General features: G+C 35.2%; 1 protein-coding gene across 1 annotated transcript; it reads right to left on the reverse strand.

The window, feature by feature from the left end:
• Nucleotides 1–3,581: 3,581 nt before the first annotated feature.
• On the reverse strand, nucleotides 3,582–19,592 carry Smp_150650 (hypothetical protein). Its single transcript, XM_018790667.1, has 2 exons — nucleotides 19,428–19,592; nucleotides 3,582–4,070 (listed from the first exon to the last, which is right to left on the reverse strand). The coding sequence occupies exons 1-2, from the start codon at nucleotides 19,468–19,470 to the stop codon at nucleotides 3,880–3,882; spliced, it is 234 nt and encodes a 77-aa protein (XP_018646064.1). The 5' UTR covers nucleotides 19,471–19,592; the 3' UTR covers nucleotides 3,582–3,879.
• Between the last annotated feature and the right edge of the window lie 2,985 nt (nucleotides 19,593–22,577).

A 22,577-nucleotide genomic window follows, 5' to 3' on the forward strand; every position in this document is an offset into this window, starting at 1 on the left:
TGGCACGTACATGTAAATTGGTAAATACAGTTGGAGCTATTGAGAAAAGAGGACTTGTCGATTTTAGTTTGTTTGAGTGAGCAGTTCGTTTCCCACACCGTTGTCAGTTTAACTGCTGGGTAGGTAGCTTTCAACGCGGAATTAATTCTGTGATTCATTATACCAGCAATTTCATCTCCTTTGAAGTGTAAGTATAAGAAGCAAGTTTTCTTTTCCACTCGATCATACTTTACCTGAGGGTTGGTGTTTGCATATGTGTGGATGAATTTCGCCGGATATGCATTTTCAAGTAGGCACTTAGTGATTAGAGCGATTTCTTCTTCCAGACATTCATTAGAGCAGATTTTACGTGCGCGGTCATAAAGGGTTCGTACAATACCCTTTTTGTAACTCATTGGACAGAAACTGTAGTAATTGAGATATAAACCACTCCAGGTGTTTTTGCGATGAATATGTTTTTGTAATGTACCAACTGATGTTCGTCTAATTCTAATATCTAGGAAATGGAAATTACCTTCAACTTCATGTTCCATGGTAAATTCTATAGCCTTGCGTGCTTTATTAAACAAACTGAGTTGATTCGTGGAGTGCTTGTGATTGTTGCAAACAAGAAGTGTGTCATCAATGTATCTACAATAGAGTGTGGTACCATGGATGGCATGCTTAAGCTTATTCTGTTCAAGGTTCACCATAAATATGTAGGCTAGAATTGGACCCAAAGGGCTACCCATGGCTACTCCATCAATTTGATGGTACAACATTGTTGAATTTGAATTGTATGTTCTTTGTACACAGAAACAGGAGCTGTTTAAATTCATGGATTAGTAACGGTAGAAGTTCAGAATATTCACATATGATCTCTGCCGTTTCATCCAAGGGGACATTTGTGAAAAGCGATGAGACCTCAAATAAGACCATGAATTTATCAGAAGCATTTATATTATCAAGTTTTTGTACAAATTCAAAACTATCTTTCAGACTGTAGGGTGCTAGTTTCTTGCGGATTGGCTCCAAGCACTTTGTCAGCCAGAGGGCGAGTTTATTAAATGGTGATTTGGTCATGGATATTATTGGTCTTATCGGGATGTCGGTTTTGTGTATTTTGGGTAGGCCGTATAAGTATGGTAATTGTGATCTTTTTGGTTTGAGTTCGTTATATGTATGATTATCTATTAGATTTTTCTTCAACAGTTCTCTCAACTTTCTAAATAGACGCTTCTTAGTTGCATCTGTTAAGTCTTTCTGGGGTGTGTCGATGATAAATTTAGTGGGACCATTTAAAATGGACATAACTTTGCTGATGTATTCATCTCTGTTTAAGAATGACTACACAAGGCCGTTTCGTACTATTATGGGACTCCTCAGTAGTGCTCATCCACGATCCCGCCTCGCGAGATTCGAACCCAGGACCTACCAGTCACGCGCCAGAGCACTTAATCGGTAGACCACTGAATCGGCATCCAACGGTGTTAATGTCTATCTTCAACCAGTCCACGAAATCTGAGCAATGGCCAATACTTTTGATTGTGGGATTAGTGTCGTAACAGACAATGCATGAAGGGTTGTGCAAAATCAAAGGATGTGATCTTGATATTTGATTGGATAACTTGTACAAATTAACACCAAATTCATCGAAAATCATGGATTATTAAGTAAACTATTTTGTTTAAAATACAATGATCGTGAAAAGAACTGATTATCTTAGTCTCTTTTTTGGTATTGTAGACCATCAACGTTGATGGTCTATGTCAAATGATTTGAGGCCTACTCGGGTTAGACGGGAACGGTGTAACAAGCAATCTAACTTCGAAGTCACACCTCATGACCGGCACCTTACGTGGATTGCCCCATCGATGCATCAAGGGACCATGGATGCTCTGAAGACTGTACAACACAAAGGACGTTATTACAGGAATATATTAGTTAAAGTAGATAAAAGTGAAAGTAGAACCACTGCCACATGGGCCAGTCCATGGCATATGATTAACTGATGCGCGTTGATTGTCCTTGACCTTGACAGGGATCGATGATCTGTTCCATATTCAGTGACCTAACTGCCGGATGATTTGGCTAGGGTTCAGTGACATTTCACTGGCCCTACAGTATCATCTATCCTTTCTATTGTAGTATATTAAACTCAAGTGATATATATATTAGAGATCTTTGTCAGTTTGAAATAAGTGGCTATTACAAATCTAAAGATTCTTTGTCATATCTAGAGCTTAGATTCTTGACATTACGCATGCAACTTGAACGCTAGAACCTTCCAAGTCACAAAATGAGAAGACAGCAGATGATTGATAAGTAATGTTATTTCAAGTGTCAAATATGGTAAAAAAGACTCTTAAGTATTTATAGTTTTTAGTAAAAGCAAAATTATCATTATAGTCATCCAATCCCCATACAGTGGTTTTTTTAGTATTTGTCCAATAGAGAAGCTGTACATCGAGATTCTGGAATGCTCTTTTAAAAGATAACTGTATGGAATGTTTTCGTCTCTTTATGAGCTTCTTAGAGTTTCCTCAAGTTCACTCTTGGGTCGTCCTCACATTCTTAAACTCATTCTCATGAAAAGTACTGTTATATCTAGGGCTTTAGGCTATCGCTATGCCGCGTACTACTAGACTACTTGAACGATCGAACCCTCAACGTCGCAAGAGAGAAGACAGAAGATTAGTAAGCAGGAACGTTATTCCCAAACACATTGTCCTATATAGTAAAAAAAATCTCATGTATTTATAGTTTTGGCTGAAAGTAAATCATCATTTCAGACAGCCAATAGGCACATAGGGGATCCTTCTTATTCGTCCAATAGGGAAGCTAAAAGTCAGCATTCTAGGATGTTCCTCTAGTGGTGTTTCAGTTGATTCTTCTAATTGTCTTCCATGAAATTCCTGGAATGAAGATACTTCTTATCGATCAAATATCGTGTATCTGATAAACTTACAAGTTTCATCTATACTTCAGTAGTAATTTAATACTGACTTTTAAGCTGACTAATCTATCTCTTTGTCTGTCATCTTACCATCAGTTAAATCTTAATACATAAATTATTATATTCACTTGATCTTATCATTTGTTTAATGTCCAGAATTGTAAATTAATGATCCGATCAAAAGACCAATTTAGAAAAGTATTGATTATTAATCTGAACCTTATTCGTATTCGAAGACAATTCCTCTATAAATTCTTGGGTAGATCGATAGAATTCCTCCAAAAAAGGCTCTGATTACGCTAAGAAACACCTTATCGAATCAGTTTTCAACAAAAGTTTCGCCAGAAACATCTTGAAAGTGAAAAATCCCATGTCACCTTTTTGATTGGATGATTACCTATACTGCTACTATGTTTAGTAGCGTTCCAAACATTTTCCAGAAGCCTAATGCCATTCAAAATGTTATAAACACCTTAGATTCTCTGTACATTAGCGAACCTTTTCTATTGTATTTAAGTTGCTGTATAGATTTAGTCCCAGGGGTCGGGGGTGATGGTTACTAGGAGAGCTTAGCAACCAAATCTAGGCATTCAAATTAGAAAACTTATCATAAATAGATTGAAATAACAAAAAAAAACAAACAATTGTAATCTTTCTTTTCTTTAAATTACATTTCATTTATTGCACATAAATATACTCTGTAATAGAGTATAAACTCTTCTATATATGAATATTGTATATATGTATATAGATCAATAAATTGCATAGCAACAATGCTATAGTTACCATGTTGACAAATTCATGTAGAAAAAGAAACAAAAAAAAACATTTTTTGTTTCCATTCACTCTTTATTTTATCGAATCATTAATATAAACAAACAACATAATAAGTTCAATATTATTATTCTGGAAACAATAATGAGTAAGTAAGTTAATGTTCTAATTTATTCAGTTGGTATAGATTTAATACGTTCATACATTGATCGTTTACCCATACGCATATTACGTAATCCACGTTTATGATAATCTGAATATCTTCTTATATAATTAATTGGATAATCATAATTTGGATATTTTTGCCATGGATCTAAATCATCTAATTCTGTATAACTAATTGTATATTGAAAGTGTATACCTATAAATAAATAGAAAAGGAATCATATATTGGATAGATATCCTAGTAAGGGACTCCTTAGAAATGTAGATTCAGGACCATCCATTTGAGATTTGAACTAATGATCTTTGTTCGCATTTGTAAACGCTTAACCTCTAGACCACTGAGTTGGTAACTAAAAGGATAATTGTCTAATTTTAACCAATCCTTTTAGTATTGTTTGTTTGAATCTTCCCATTGATGTGTTAGGACTGCAACGGGTCAGTCTCTAATTGACAAATGTGCATACTGTGCGTATTGCCTCGATATAGCCTAAATTCACAAGCATGGTAAGCAAAGATGGATAGTGGATAGCAGTGGAATCCAATTTGACGCGTGTTTCGCCCTATTTTGGGACTCGCCAAATGGATGTACCTGCATCTCAGAGTTGATGTTCATTCTGGGGCTCGAACCCAGTACCATTCGCTTCAAACGACATTGAATTATCCACTTAGCTACTGAGTCTTTGAGTGAACATCAACTCTGAGATGTAGGTACATCCAGCTGACGAGCCCCAAATAGGACGAAACACGCATCCTGGATTCCACTGATAGTCACTATCCATCTTTGCCTACAATCCTTGTAGGTTATGAACAGCTATTTACCACAGTCAAGGATGGAGGTTTGCTTAAGACGTTAAACGTCAACAGCTTTGTATGTCGACCTTAAAGGTCTAGGGTCTGAGGTTCGAGTCCCATGTGCGAAGTCGTGAATGCTCAGGTTTTCAGTGGTAGTCTAGCTAAGATGAACTTGGGATTTCAACAGTGAAAATACTACAATCTTCACAAATCCTATATTTTGGGTTATTTCATCAGGTATGAGCTATTGATTATAAATAATCATAAAGATTGAAAGTATTCAGATTCATGTATTTTAACCAAGTGCTTTGATTTCATTAACTGTAAAACATGAAAGTCTTTGATTCAGTCTCATCTCTAGTTGTAAAGTTTGTATTTCTGAATAATCTCAAAAAAAGCAGACGAATATCACCAAAAACAATTGCATGATGGTTTTAGACTATTCAAATTTACTTAAATTGTAATTATGAACTATCGAATGCAAGTTCAGTGTTCTAGAAGTTAAGCGTTCTCATTCGATTCCTAAGAGCGAGGTCATGGATGGGCATTGCTGAAGAGTCTCATACTGGGATGAAATGACCATCCAGTACTTCTAGGTTTTCCATGATGGTCTAGCCTCCTGCGTTCGAGTCCTACGAGTGGGATTGTGGATGCTCAATGCTGAGTCGTCCCATACTATGATGAAACGACCATCAAGTACTTCCAAGTTCTCTATGATGGTCTAGCTTCCTTTAATTGACTTATGAATTCAACTATTAACTCACCATAATATCCACAAAAACCCTCTTTCTGATTCAAAAAAAAATTAATCAACAGGATTAAATGATCAAGTTACTTTGTTTATCTTTTAATGATAATAATAATAATAATGATAATAAAACAATCCCTGAATAAATATGATTTGTTTATTTACTATATCCATATATCCCTATTTTGTCACATCATTCTTCATCAGATCAACAAACAAATTAACAAACAAACATTGTAAACAGATATCTTATTATCCCCCATTGCATGAATGTTATTCATAACTGAAGTTATGGATTAATCAGGCAATGTAAAGAATTGGAAATGAGTGGAAGGGGGGGGGTAAGGGTGGGATGGGTGAGGGGGTGGGAAATGATTTGTTAATCCTACATGATATTGTTATTATTATTATTATTGTGTTGTTTAATTTATTAATGATATACATATATACTACTTATATACTTAAATGAATACGTGCAAGAATGTATTTTGTACTACTACTACTACTACTACTACTACTACTTTAGAGTATTATAATATGCATTACAAAATTATGACAAGATTTGTTTACTCTTATTTGAGTAAATTTACATAATATAGTTAACAGGGGAAAAGAAACATAGTGATTATTTTTATAGATCAGAATGGGGTTTTGTGGAGATTTCAGTATCTTTCATAGTTGAAATGATGAGTCAATTGAAGCTAGACCACCATGGAAAACCTGGAAGCACTAGACGGCCAACTCGTCCTATTATGGGACTCCTCAGTAGTGCGCATCCACGACCTCGCCTCGCGAGATTCGATCGCAGGACCTAACGGTCTCGCGCCAGAGCACTTAACCCTTTCTGATTATAATCATATGCTCACTAGTGACTGACTTCAAGATACATGTCCTGGAGTTCTAGTGGGAAGCAGTGACCAGTGGAGTTTAACCACGTCTGTTGTGAGATAACAACTCACTGAAGACAATTAGTGAACGGTTGCTCAAACTTCGTGGATTGGTTGAAGTTAGATAATAACACCGTTAGATCACTGCTCAGTGGTCTGTCGGTTAAGAGCTTTGGCGCGAGACTGATAGGTCCAGGGTTCGAATCTCGTTTGGCGGGATCGTGGATGCGCATTGCTGAGGAGTTCCACAATGGGACGAATCGGTCGTCCAGTGCTTCCAAGTTTTCTATGGTGGTCTAGCTTCAATTGACTCATGATTTCAACTATGAAAAATACTGAGATCTCCACAAAACGCATTCTGAAGCTTAGCGTAGTTAAGGTATGTTCTAGCCTTGAATCGAGTATATCTGAAACACTATTGACAATTATAAGCAGGTTTGAAATCCTCAATAAGGTGTTCGAAATGTAGATCAAAGCTAAGAATCTTCGGATTTAGTGTCCAGAATAACAACTTGAAACCAATACATTTACATTTTTTTGTAAATCACCAAGCCAAACCAGAGTCAGGTAGAGACATGTATCTAACTTACTACAATGGAAGATGGTCGCGCGAATTTCGTGGATTGATGGAAGTTGGATATGAATACAGTTGGGTGCTGAGTAAGTTGTCTAGAGATTAACAGTTCGCGTGCGAGGCAGACCGAAGGTTCCGTATTCGAGTGATTACTCGTGCACTACTGAAGAGTCTCATAATAGGACGAAACGGCCGTTCAGTGCTTTCAGGTTTTCCATGGCTGTCTTACATCAATCGATTCATGATGTCAGTCAAAAACCTAATAATCTCCACAACGTCATACTGATATAAAAACAGTCAAAGTATTAAAACCGTAAAAATGGTAGTAAGCAAATTAAAACCATTAAGCTCTTATTAGTTTTAATACTTCATTAACGAAATACTTTTCAAGCTTACAGATCCTCTCTTTAATGACTTAAAAATCACTTTAACGAATTGTTTGTTTGAATCTTCTCATTTATATGTATGACTGCAATTGATCAGTCTCTTATTGGCATATGTACATCTTGTGCGGATTGCCTAGATATTGACTTAAGTTACAAGCATTATAAGTAGAGATGATAGTGGCTAGCAGTGGGATCCAGCTGATGATCCCCAAATAGGATAAAACGTTTGTCCTTGATTCCACTGCTAGCCACCATCATCTCTGTTTATAATGACTTAAAAATAGTTATGAAATCAAAGAGCATCAGATTGACAGAATAGTTACATGACCTTTTTATGTTTAGGAATGACGAATGAAATTATTCACCTTACTACTGGTTAACTGACGAATTATTGTTGTTATTATTATTATTGAAACACATGAACATCGGTATAAGAAGGCACCAAATAAATATACGCCACATAAATCATTCGATTTGTGTGAGGGCTCGGATACTTCACAGGTGCTCAAAACGAAATAGGTGGTTTACCTAGGGCGACATACCCTGAGCCTTTCACCTGAAGGTCCAATCCACAAGGTAGTGAAGCAATATAAGGAGATACAGCTGCATGGTAGTTGGTGACAAACGATTGGTTCATATATCATTTGTTCCCTCAGAATACTGGAGCCTAAGTGGATCATCAATTTATAATTAAGGTTTTCCAACTCCCCTAGGTGGATTTTCCGTGTCCACCAACCTGGTTAAATCACCGACCATTCAGTTTTCGTCCTCTCAAGCTGGTGAACAACACTCCGGTTGAGAGAAGACAGTGAGTATGACTTCCCTGACAGTTGTTGTATGCATGTGGCTATGTGAGAGCATTTTGAGAGAGAGAATTCTCTCTTCCCATTTTCGGCTGTACATGAGCATTTGGGGGGCAACATCTGAATAATCTTCATTCTTTGATATGTACATTACCAGCAACTACGATATTTCTGATTGGACTTTTATTGTAACTGAATAGTTTCTATGATTATTAGACATAATGATGTGTTAAAACAAACAAACAAACAAACAAAAGAAACAGATAACTTATTGAAATATCCAGATGACAGGAACAAATAGTCCAGATATTCAAATAGGCTGCCTTCTGATGACATGACATTCATAATTGGTGCTATATATGCGTGGGTGTGTTTGTATACATAAAAGAAGATTGAATGTAGGGAGAATATAGTACGTGTATTATTGTAAAAAAACAAATGCAGGAAATTAATCGACTATGACGTAATAGTTCATGTAATATTATGATCAAGTTATGAGTACTAATGTCTGAATATCCGGTATTGTTAGACATTACCTTTTAAAATACACAAAAAATGAACAATCGTTTGAACTTAAATTTATTCAGATCACAAATGGATTTGCATCCTGTTGCATAAATTAAATGTTTTTTTGTGTATAGTCAGTTTATTTGTCGTCAGTTAGTTATGGTTAGACACTAATGGTCTATATAAAGAAATTGTACCGATTCAACTATTCTTTTATTTGATAGAGATCACGAATCGGTGAATGTTGGAACATCATTGAAAATCTGGAAGCACTAGTTGGTCGTTTCGTCCTGGTATGGAACTCCTCAACAGTGTTGTTACGTTCTTGAATCTGTCTACCCACTTTCGTGCTGAGTATAATTTGTCTAATGTAGATTAAGACCTTGAGGCGATAGACTGATTGGCTTAACTTTGAGGCTTGTATGCGTGAGTTCGAAGCGGGGGTAGTGAGACGAAAACTATTCTATCCCTAATTCGCTGACAGGCACGCGAGAGAGAGAGAGAAGACAAGTCAATTGGAACACTAATCGCTTTATTTCAATCCCTATCTGATACCCGAATTCCGAATTTAAATTAGTGTGAAAAGATACATGATAATATGGATGAGTAACCTGACCACAACGTACAATAATTGGGAAAATACAATTATGTCCAAAACTGGTGGATTAGAGTAGAAAATAGAGTACAAAATGTTACGTCTAAATTACAATACCTTTGGAACAGAAAAGGTTATGGCAGTGAATCATACATCAAACGAAAGCTTATGATCTGTAGAATAGACTAGGGACAAAAGTAAATATTACGGTTATACAAGCTCTGAATTAAATGCCACAACGTCCCCAAAAATAGCTTCCGTAGTTTGTTAAGCCTTCTTGTTTCACTGTTCACATCAAGTGTATATTCACGATCCCGCACACAGGATTCGATTCTAGGACCTTCAGTATCGGTCAAGAAGCCAAGATCAGTTGTATCCAATCAGTGTTGTGTGAGGCAATTAGTCACAGATGACAATGGAAGATGATCGCGCAATATTATGCATCGATTGAAGTTAGATATTAACACAATGAGATAAAGGCATAGTGATATATAGATTAAGCGTTCTTATACCAAACAAACTGATAGTGTTGGGTTCGAGACTTGTGTGCAGGATATTGGATGCACACTGTTAAGTCATCCCATATTAGAACGAAATGGCCCTACAGTACTGTCAGGTTTTCTATGATGGTCTAGCTTTAATCAACTCATCAATTCAAATATATTTTAAATAGTTGACATCATGAGTCAATTGAAGCTAGACCATCATGGAAAACCTGACAGTACTGTAGGGCCATTTCGTTCTAATATGGGACTCCTCAGCAGTGCGCATCCACCAAAAACACCTTTCTCATTATAGTCATCATATGTTCACTAGTGATTGGATTCAAGAGTATTTCTTGGAGTTCTAGTGAGAAGCAGTAACCAGAGGAGTTCAACTGGGTCGGTTGTGAGATAGTAACTCACTGAAGACAATGGTGAATGTGTTGCTCAATCTCGTGGATTAGTTGAAATTAGACAATAACATCATCGACTTCAGTGGTGTAGAGAAGTTAAGCGTTCGCGCATATGACTGATAGGTCTTGGGTTCAAATCTCGCTAAGCGAAATTGTGGATATGCACTGCTCAAGAGTCCCACAATAGGATGAAACGACCGTCCAGTGCTTCCATGTTTTCCATGATGGTCTAGCTTCCATTGAATCATGATCTCAACTATTATAATTCAAATATATTTGTTAACTCTTAACCACTCTTTCATATAGTTTTTCTTTTAATTCTGATCACATTTTCTTAGTTCTTAAGGGAAAACATATTCGAAGAATAAAACTTTTTTTTTCATTTCTATATGCATATTCGTTTATATTCATAAAATTCCTAAGGGAAACTAAACTTTACTTTTTCATTAACTAACCATAACTAACTAGTTTAAAACGTCGGTTTCCTTTCCTTTTTTTTAGTTTTTTTCGTTTTCTCACTTCTTTTTTTCTTTTTTACTTTATCTCTCTATGGTATTCATTCATTAGTATTATAAAAGATGGTAAACATTAGTGAAAGAAGTCATGTTTCGACACCATATGTATGTATACTGAAGATTTCAATTCGAAACATGAGTGAATTACTGTCTATATGTAAGAAACTGGGAGAGACGCAGAGAGAGAGAGAGTGATAGAAAGGGAGAGAATGAGAGGGAGAGAGAGGGGAGATGGGCTGGAGAAAGAGACACCGAATGATATGACACTTAATTATTATTATTATTTTAATTCTTTACATTCATTAAATTGTTTTTTCCTTAAATTCACTAAATTAAAACGTAGTTTACTGTTAGTACAAATAAAATTTTTGTATTTTTTTTCATAGTGAAGAATTTTGATGATTAAGGTGTTTGGGTATGTGTGTGTGTGCGTGGGTGGGTGGGTGGTTGAATGGGTAGGGGGTAAAGATTTGAGTCTTTGGAGTAATTTTCTTGTAAAAAATATTTTTCTCTTGACGACAAAAATAAACCCCCTAAGGTTTTTATTTTACTAATTACATTATTTATTCATGTGTGTATACATACACACATACATACACACACACACACTTACATACATGCATACATACATGGATACATGTAAGCCAATTTTATGATAGAATCCATTAAAATTGGATTGAAATATTTGTCAAATTTCTAGACATAGTAAGTTAGAATGAAGTAAATTTTATTGAAAAAGGGATTTTGTGGATAGTTTAGTTATTTTTTAATAGTTGAATTCATGAGTTGATTAATGCAAGCTAGATTATCATGAGAAACATGGAAGAACTAGATGATCGTTTCATTCTAGTATGAGACTCCTCATCAGTATGTATCCACAATCCTATATGATGGACTCAAGCCCTGAACTTTTGGCGTATCTCATAGGCAAATATTGAATCTCTAGACTACTGAGCTATCATTCAACTGTGTTAATGTCTAACTTCGACATCATTGTCTTCAGTCAGTTACTATCTTACAACTGACCCGGATGAACTCCTTTGGTCACGGCTTCTCACTAGAACTCAAGGAAATACCTCTTGAATCCAATAACTAGTGAACATATGATGACTATAATCAGAAAGGTGTTTTTTGTTGATATGCACTGTTGAGGAGTCCTATACTGACGATCGTTCATTGCTTCCAAGGTTTTCCATAGTGATCTAGCTTGAATCAACTCATGAGTTGAGAAGCAGTGACCAATGGAGTTCAACCAGGTCTAATGTGAGATAGCAACTCACTGAAGACATTGGTGGATGTTTCGCTCAATTTCGTGGATTGATTGAAGTTGGACATTAACACCGTTGGATGTTAGTCGGGTCAGTGGTCTCGAGGTTAAGCACTCACGTGCGAAACTGATAGGTCCTGGGTTCGAATCTCGCGAGGTGGGATCGTGGATGTGCACTGCTGAGGATTCCCACAATAGGACGAAACGGCTGTCTAGTGCTTCCAGGTTTACCATGATGGTCTAGCTTCAATTGATTCATGATCTCAACTATTAATGAACTAGTTATACTTTTAATTACATAAATACACTTTCTAATAGAACTCTAATTAATTTGAACTGGATCAACATTGAAAACCCAACTAATTGCTTATCAAATGAGTAACTCAATCATATCATATTAACCATAGACTTTATCATTGTATAATTTTTAGAATTTTTCAATGATTAAACAAAATAATGATCAATATCCCCCCACCCTCTTTATTAATCACCATGGTTTTAATTAAATGAATTTTCCCTTTTTTTGTTTTATCACATAGATACATATAAATATACTTACACTATTCAATCTATGAATTTATTAATTAATTAAATCTAGATACTTTTAATCAAAAAAAGAGATAAATTCTTTAAGAAAATAATAAGCGGGTCATGAGAGGGGGTGGAGGGGGGTAACAGGTCAAATAGTTTGTATTTTTTGTTGTTCTTCTTCTTCTTCTCCTCCTCCCCCTCCTCCTCCTCCTACTACTAATTCCTTGGTTATACATCTCTACAACAAGTTTATTGTATAAGTTACATTAACTTGTTAAGTAGTCAAGTTTTACTTAGATGAACTACTTAAATATCTTTGAGTAGTAAAAGAAAACCATTTTGTTTGTTTTTATTGTCATTTACACATACACACAAACACACTTATACACACATGGACATATACACACATCTGTAGATAAACATAGAATATATGAATAAAATTCAATTAATATAATGATTGTATGACCTAATTAATTATATCCTGAAATTTTTAATTAATTTTCTCCCTTATGAGAAATATCCCCCTTATGAACTTTACATTTTTGATTTTTTTCTTGTTTTTCTTTCTGACAGAAAAGAAGGTTTATCTGAATGAAGAATTGTGAAAATTATAGGAGTCGATCTAAGTTAGATGACTATTGAAAATTTGAGAGTGTTGTAGAAGTGTACAGGTTAAGTGTTAGGTTATGAGACTAAATGTTCTAGGTTTGAGTGATCACTTGTGCGTGATCGTGGATGTGTACTATTGAGGGATAGAACACATAGTCATCTAATGTTTCCAGGTTTTCCATGATGATCTAGCTTAGATCAACTCTCCATGACTGAAGGTAACCTGTTTAGTTTGTTAACCATAGTGTATATTCTAAAATTACAGAATCTCTTAGTCAAATCAGAGAACCATAAAGTAAATATCATATTTGTAAACTATCAATCAGTCGTCTGAGATTTGATTGTTCCTTAATTTCCATACCAATTGCTTTCTGTTCCCATTCTTTCTTCCTCGACCTTCTGCTGCTAGACATTTTATTCCTGACTAGCGTTATATACTACTTATGTCGATATAAGTAGCATACACCACAATATGACATGCAGACAAATTCATTTAGTATTGTTTGTTTGAATCTTCCCATTGATGTGTTAGGACTGCAACTGGTTAGTCTCTAATTGGCATATGTGCATCCTGTGCATATTGCCTCGATATAGCCTTAATTCACAAGCATGGTAAGCAAAGATGGATAGTGGATAGCAGTGGAATCCAATTTGACGCGTGTTTCGCCCTATTTTGGGACTCGCCAAATGGATGTACCTGCATCTCAGAGTTGATGTTCACTTTGGGACTCGAACCCAGTACCTTTCGCTTAGTGGCCGAGTCGATAAAACGAAGGTGTTTGTCGCAAGAACATCAAGCCAATATCTTCAATAAGTTGTAGGGTTGATTACGATGTTAAGCTCATATAACTTATTCTAGCTTCTGAACAGACCGTTTGATCCATTCTCCTTGAGTCATATTTTGACCTTGTTAACTATTCACACATCACATCGAGCTCACTAATTCTGTGACTATCGGTATTCTATATAATCCTTAAACTTTGAATACTCCTCGTCCTAATAACGATGTAGAAATCAGAAGATGAATATGAAGCGTTAATTACGTTTATTATCGCACCACACACACACACAGATCACCAAAATCATATGCATACAAGAGAAAGAATAAGTTATGTAGGCTTATCAGATTTGTTTAAATAAAATATTCCCTCATGGGAAAATTTAATGAATATAAGTCAGTCTAATAGGTGTCTGTGTGTGTGTGTATTTTTCTCTTGTGTAGAATCGATGCAGATACAGATAAAACGTTTTTCCCATTAATCGAAACTTATTGTTTAACATGTAGTAGTCTACAATGAAATGAAAGATTTTAATAGAGATTATTATGTTAGAAAAAAGATCGTAGATACACACTTCTGAAGAGTCCTTTAATAGGACGAAATAGCCATCTAGTACTTTCAATGTTTTCAATGGTGATCAAGCTAAGATCAACACATGAATTTAACTATTAGACTATTATGTGAAATATACTGAATTCAATTCATTGTACTGGTCTGTCTCTGGTCAGGTGATTAAGCCCCTTGTAGAAAATGATAAAACAATACTTGTTTTTTGTATTTTTGATCTTTCTTCAAGTAATATCAAATTTCAATGATAAATCCTTTTATAAAGTTCAGATCATGAGTCAATTAAAGCTAGACCACTATGAAAAACCTGGAACTACTAGACGTCCTTTTCGTCTTATTATGGGACTCCTCAGCAGTGCGTATCCACGAACCCGCACTTGCGAGATCCAAACCCCAGGACCTACCAGTCTCGCGCTAGAGCACTTAACCAATAGACCATTGAGCCGGTATCTAACGGTGTTAATGTCTAACTTCAACTAATCCACGAAATTAAGCAACCGTCACCCACACCGTCTCACACTAGGACGAATCGGCCATCCAGTGCTTCCAGGTTTTTGATGGTGGCCTAGCTTCAATTGACTAATGATCTCAACTCTATAAAATTACTAAAATCTCCACCAAACCCCTTCTGATAAATCCTTTTTAGTTAAACTAAAAACAAAAAATACATTTTACTGTATAACTTACCCACTGGAAATCCAAGTGTATTTTCGCAATAAATTACACTAACAAGATGAAATCCCAGTTGTTAAGTCAATTATTTTAAACTTTTCACATTAATGACTTAATTTTTATAAAAATCAACCCAATTGTCTGGATGGTGTCAAAATAAATTAACGAAAACGTTTCTTTGTACTTTTTTCATTTTAAGTAGTTTGGTAAATTATACAAAATGTATTTGCGGGGTTACGGATTACGCTGTATAAGTGAATGTTACAATCAAGTAAATTCTGTAATGGAAATAATCACCAATAATGAGAGTTGTGTATGGTTTTATGACTTATGAAATGGAGTTCTCATCAGATCTATAAGCCAATTATTTCCTAATTATCCATGTATTCATCTAGATTTTTCTATTGATGATTAATTATAATCAATTAATTATATTTCACATAGTTGAGAACATTAGTCAATTGAAGCTAGACCACCATGGAAAACCTGCAAACACTGAACGCGAGGTGGAATCGTGGATGCGCACTGATGAGGAGTTACACAATAGGACGAAACGGCCTCCACAAAACCCCCTTCTGTTAATTATATTTCACACAAGCGAATTTTGAAAATGTGTTTACAACCTTACACTGTATACAGTGTTATAAAAATTATTAGGTTAATATTAAGTTCATTGATTAGTTTCTGTTTTTGATTATCTTTTATAAAAACAAAAGGGAGTTTACTTGATGAGTCCAGTACATACTACACAAGAAAAGGAGTTGATATGGAAGAAACGATAGAACTATTATGTGGATCAAACTTAACACAATCTAATCAACATCTAGCTAGATAAATAACAGTTCAAATGTACAAATGCGTTAGTTGAAGAAAATGTAAGAAGAAAAAGACACTTTTAATTAAGTCATTTAAGAAGAGAGTTCATTTAGTTTAAGCATTCGCCAATGAGACAAATCAGAGGTCCTGGGTTCGAAGCCCGCTTACAGGGTTGTAGGTGCTCCCTACTGAGGAGTATCATATCAGAACAAAATGACCGCTCAGTACTTTCAGGTTTTCTAAGGCGGCCTATCTGTAATCAACTCATGAATTCAATCATTAAAAGTGACAATAATTTCTACAAACCCTAATTGTGAAAACAATTACTTGTTTTACGTTCTTTTGTATATGACTACACTACTCTGTTATTAAATCTGTGAATGTATATTATTGAATGAGAAAAAACAAAACAACTACTTTTCATTTCAATGAAATTACAGAGTATTATGTAAGTTAAGAAGGATAATTTACGTAAATCACATAGGAACAATATAGACTTTGGTAGGATACATAAAAGGTAACCGGAAATAATGTATGTTTTGTTTTCTTGTTTTTAGAGATGCTTAGCAACACAAGGGAATTGACTGTTAAAGTTTAGATGATGGAACAAACCAGCTGTTAGGAATATCTCATCTATGTAGTATCAGAATGGGGTTTTTGTGGATATTATAGTAATTTTAATAGTTGAGATCATGAGTCAATTGAAGCTAGACCATCATAAAAAACGTGGAAGCAGTGGACGACTGTTTCATCTTTTTATGGGTACCGCTGATGAGTTGAGTACTAGGACGAAACGATTGTCTAATGTTTACGGGTTTTCAATTATGGTTTAAACATTAGTTGATTCATAATCTTAATCAAGGAAATAACTTAACAATCTTCACAACCCCATATTCATGAGAATCATTTTATTATTGGTTTTGTAATTCAACTGTTTATATCCATTGATATTCGTTATTCTATGTCGATTCATCTAATTGATTCAATACACAAAAATACATCTTAAGTAAAGATGCATATTGGTTAGCAGTAGAATCCAGGACAAGCGTTTTGTCCTACTTGAGACTTTTCAGCTGGATATACCGGCATCTCATAATTGATGTGTCACTCTGGAACTCGAATCCAGTACCATTTGCTTTAAACGCCATCTCATTAGCTACTTACCTACTGAGTCCTGATAGGCAATTGCATGTGCAATGGGATGAAGTTTAAATTCAATTTGTATTGTTAACTTCAGTCTTCCCATTGATGTTTAGCACTGCAAAATGATCAGTCTCTCATTGGCACATGTGCATACGGTGCGCATTGTATTAATTCACAAGCATTATTATCCGACTGACGAGTCCAAAATAGGACGAAACGTACGTCAAACTGGATTCCACTGCTAGCCACTAACTATATTTACTTAGTGTTAATAAGACGCAATAATTTTTATTCACTCATTATTCATAATAAGGAATAGAACTATTAGCAGTTGCCTATCTTAATGAATCTTAATGAAACCATTTTACATAAATCTATTAAACAAGTAAAAGTTATGTCAACAGTCAATTAATTCAACAAGTTTCAAACCCACCCCCCTCCATCTCTCCAAAGGAAATACGTAAACTCAAACTCTGATAAATATGATTACCTTCTTAGACATGAAATAGCTTATAGTTCTAATCAAAACCTTTTCCACAACATCATATAGTCTGTTAGACTCTTTTGAACTGACAACATCGATCATCAATACTTGTGTTACCCAGTCCTGGTTCGGTTCCTCTGTTTGGATTGTACACGCTAAGATAGGTGAATCACCAAGGGAGATATACAACCTTTTGTTTGTAGAGTTATAGATACATTAATACATTAGAGTTTGAGAATTCGATATTATTTATATATAGTTGAAATTATGAGTCAATTAAAGCTAGACTACCATGGAAAACCTGGAATAATCTGACGGTTGTTTCGTCTTTGTATGGGACTGTTCAACGGTGAGCATGCACGATCTTTTGCGAGACCGAAGGTCCTGTGTTTAAGTTCCTCGTGCGGGGTCGTGAATGCGCACTACTGGGAAGTCCAATAATCGGACGAAACAACCGTTAGATGCTTCTAGTTTTTCAATGATGGTCTAACATTGATCAATTCATTGTCTCAGTAAAGTTTCATTATATTGATAATGGTTTGTAATATCCTGTTGTTTATATTCAGAATGAAATTTTATTCACTGAGTATTAAGATACCTGAATCCTAAACAGAATGCGTTGATCAAGACGTTTTGTTATAAAATTAGAATTCAAAGAAACAGATACTAGACTGAAGTCCCACAGTCAACATTAAAACTAAGTCCCATGAATATACAAACGACAAGTTAAAGATATGATAAATTTAAATGTGCAACACTCAATTACGTCATCAGGTATTAGTTTATCACATCTTATCTCTATTACAACTTGTCTTCATTGTCTTAGCATAAAAGTTTAAAACAACTTAAGATTCTATCGAATTGCCTTTATTTAGAAAAAAGAGATCTGTTTCAAACTGTATACATTGTATACAAAGATGGATGGTAGCTGGTAGTGGAATACAGGATGCGTGTTTCTTCCTATTCACAACTTATCAACTGGATATACCTGCATCCTACAGTGTTGATGTTCACTCTAGGACTCGAATAAAGTACCGTTCATCTCAAACTCTTTAAATCCACTTTTGCTTATAATACTCGTGAATTAAAGTAATATAAAGTTAATCTATACAGTATGCACATAGGCCAATAAAAGATTGATCAATTACAGTCCTAAATATCAATCAGAAGATTCAACTAAACAATACTAAGTGAATATAAGCATTGTAATTACATAGCAACTATATTCGATACTACATTGTATAGAACACTCATAATACTCAACATCTACACCAAAAAAATCCTTTTAAATATTAGTTGTATAACAAGTTTAAAACACCACTGAATACCTCAAATCTCTTTAATCAACTAAATCTTAGTCACAACAAAACTATCTTCTTTACAATATACAGATTATAATTTATAAATGCCCACAAATGCCCTGGTACGGTCGGGAGTGGTGAGGGCCCGCCCTCTCTCTCGAAAATGCTCTCACATGGCAACGTGTATACAGCCTCTGTCAGGGAAGTCCTACTTACTGCTTTCTCTCAACCGGGATGTTCTTTACGAAATTGAGAGAACGAAAAGCGAATTTCAGGCGCTTTAACCGAGTTGGTGGACGCGGAAGGTTTACTTAGGGGAGTTGTAAAAACCCTGATTCCAAAGCAATGATGTACATGGACTCCAGTATCCTGAAGGAACAAATGGCGTATGAACCTATTGTTGGTCACTGGCTACCATGAGACTGCATCTCCTCACGATGCTCCACTGTCTTGTGGATTAGACCTTTAGGTCAAAGGCTTCGAGTGTGGCCTCCTAAGAAAACCATCTGCTTCAGTTTGGGCACCTAGACAGTATCACAGTTCTCACACAGATTGAATGATTTGTGTGGCGCATATACATCTGGTGCCCCTTTGTGCCAATATTTATGTGTTCTAATAATAATAATAATTTATAAAATGATTCAATTCACTTCATATACACATATATACATGTATAACTTACTTATAATAGTTAAAATAAACATTAACACCACATATGTGTTCATTTTGTTGTTGTTGTGATTGTTGTTTACTGTTTTCTTCTTCTGTTTGTTTTGTTTGTTTTCCTGTTTTCCTTAATTTACTTTGTATTATTCAATATGTTTTAATTCTTGTTGCTAGGTGAAAAATTTACCCTCAAAATTTTTGTATTTATAGAGTGGGAATAAAGTTTTTTTCTTTTTTTTTTAAAGAAAACAAATAAAACAAAACTGTCGTATTATTGGTTTATTTCAATTTGAAATGATTCCACCTTCGAGACTGAAGCTTCTTTTCCTGAATCGCCAGAGAGAGAGAGTTTTTTGTTGATTCATATTTTCAACACCAAAAAAAATTGTTGCTAAAAAATTAATTTGATTGGTTGAAAATAACAAAAAAAATAAATTTTTTTTTGGGGGGGGGAGAAAATGATTTTAACCAATCAGAATTGAAGGATTTATATTTTCAATAAAAATTATTATTTTTTAAAAAAAAAATTTGATTATTAAAATAATAATCATTAAATCTGATTGATATTTCTTGTTTTCTGAAACAGTATACAGATTATTTACTTTCGCCTGGTAACCCTCGTGAAGGAGTATAGGTCAGTCACCAAACATTCTCCAACTAATTCTGTCGTTGACAATTCTTTCTAGTTGTTATTCAGCTTTTATTATTATTAGCTTTATTCAATATTACATTTTTTTGGTACAATATAGAATTCTCAGCACAAAGTACTTCAACAAGTTTCCGTTTCTGACTTATTCGTCCTTCCTGACGATAAATATTGAATGATCGCCAGTTAGAAGTTAGCAGCCCAGTCAATCGACATATGGATAATGTACATTCTTCTCACTGCATATTGTCAGCAACCACAATATCCCTGATTAGGCCTACTGTAACCTTTACAGTGAAAGGTCTTACACTTTTCAGAAACGCACCTGAATAGGTTGTGCGATTAATAGGCATAATGATGTATTTAAACAAACGAAATTAGATAACTTGTTGAAATATCTAGATGACAGGAACAGGTAGCCCAGATGTTTAAACAGGCCACCAATATTTCGCTTATGTGTGTTTCCAATTCACCACACAGTGCGTTCTTTGACCTTTTACGTTTTTGTTATCCTTCAGGATTTCAAGTTAGACCCTGAATCATGATGTAGTTTGATGAATATGATTCTGTAACAGTAAATAATATCCCAGAGTTCTGATAGGAAGCTTAAATCAGTTTTTCAACTGATTCAACGGTTAACGATTTCTCTATCATAGTAGATCAGTTGAACAATGAATAGATATACTCCATGGTTCTTCATTGGGAATTCACATGATGAAGATGACAGTCAAATAGTGTATACCTTATACTTACTTACTTACGTCGGTTACCACTCATGTAGGAGCATAGACCACTCACTATCATTCTTCATTCAACTCTAACCTAAACAATCCATTACAGGTCTTTACATTTGCTATTAATCTTTTCCATATCTGCTCCCGATTCTTGGCGTGGTGTGTTCTTCGGCCTTTCACTTTTCTTCTTCATTTCAGGATTCCAAGTTCGTGTTTGCCCCGTAATGCAGTTAGATGACTTCCTTTCTGTATGTCCGATCCACTTTCAGAGACCTTTTCTAATTTCCTATTTAGATCAAAGCTGGTTTGTTTTCTCTCACAGTATACTGTTGCTGATGATATCCAGCCAACGGACAATTGTTTATAAATACTTGTACCTTATTGACGATTGTTGCGGTAGTTGTTCAAATGTTGGCTACATACGATAGAACTGTTTTTACGTTCATATTGAAGATTCTGAATTTGACATTGGTTGAAAGTTATTTTGAGTTCCACATGTTGTTCTCAAATTGTAAGAATGCTATCCTTGCTTTTCTAATTCTCGCATTTATGTCTGCATCCTATTCTTTGTGTTCATCGATGATGCTGCAGGCCAGTAACGTGAAAGAATCCACATCTTCCAGAGTTCCTCCATCAAGTGTGATTGGATTGGTGTTCTCCGTGTTGTATTTGAGGATCTTGCTTTTTCCTTTGTGTATAATGAGGCCTACTGATGTAGCTGTTGCTGCTACACTAGTTGTCTTCATCTGTATTTGATGATGTGTATGGTATAGAAGTGCCAAGACATCTTCAAAGTCCAAATCTTTTAATTGATTCCGATCTGTCCATTGTATTCCGTGTTACCTCTCAGATGTCGAGGTCTTCATAATCTAATCGACCACCAGAAAAGAAATGGAGGAAGTAAGCAGCCTTGTCTGAGTCTGGTCCTCATTTGGAATACGTCTGTCAGCTGCCTTCCATTCACGATGTATACAGATTAGTTGAAATTTAATTTCCTGCATGAATTACTATCAAAGCAAGAGAAAGTTATCTCCTGATGTTTTCATTTTTGAAAGTTTGCATTCTGATTAAAGATAAATAATAATAAGTTTGACATTGTGGACAGGAAACATAATTTTATCCAAGAATCTAGAGCCATAACGATGAAAAGTATCGCAGAGATTGTTCTGGACTTGACTTTAGATTGGTCATTTTTAAAGATTCCGATTTAAAACTGAGGTATATAGATGTGTTTTTTGATGGTTCCGATTTCATATTATCAACAGTATGGAATATAAAATCCGACAATATGTGATTCAGGTCAATTGTAGTTGCAAAATAGAGGATCCCATAACTCCTCACCACCTCTCTTTGAACTATAATTAGAAATTCATTCAGTATTGTTTGTTTGAATCTTCCCATTGATGTTTAGGACTGTAACTGGTCAGTCTCTAATTGGCATATGTGCATACTGTACGGATTGCCTCGATATGGCCTTAATTCACAAGCATGATAAGCAGAGATGGATAATTGCTAGCAGTGGAATCCAGTTTGACGCGTGTTTCATCCTATTTGGAACTCGTCAGCTGGATGTACCTGCATCTCAGAGTTGATGTTCACTATGGGAATACAACCCAGTAACTTTCGCTTCAAACGACATCGCGTTATCCACTCGGCCACTGAGTCCTAATAGCCACTTGCTTGTGCGATGGGGTGAAGTTTAAATTCATTTAGTATTGTTTGTTCGAATCTTCCCATCGATGTGTTGGGACTGCAACTGGTCAGTCTCTAATTGGCATATGTGCAT

This window comes from Schistosoma mansoni, assembly GCF_000237925.1.
Source record: "Schistosoma mansoni, WGS project CABG00000000 data, supercontig 0041, strain Puerto Rico, whole genome shotgun sequence".
Classification (NCBI taxonomy): Eukaryota; Metazoa; Platyhelminthes; class Trematoda; order Strigeidida; family Schistosomatidae; genus Schistosoma; species Schistosoma mansoni.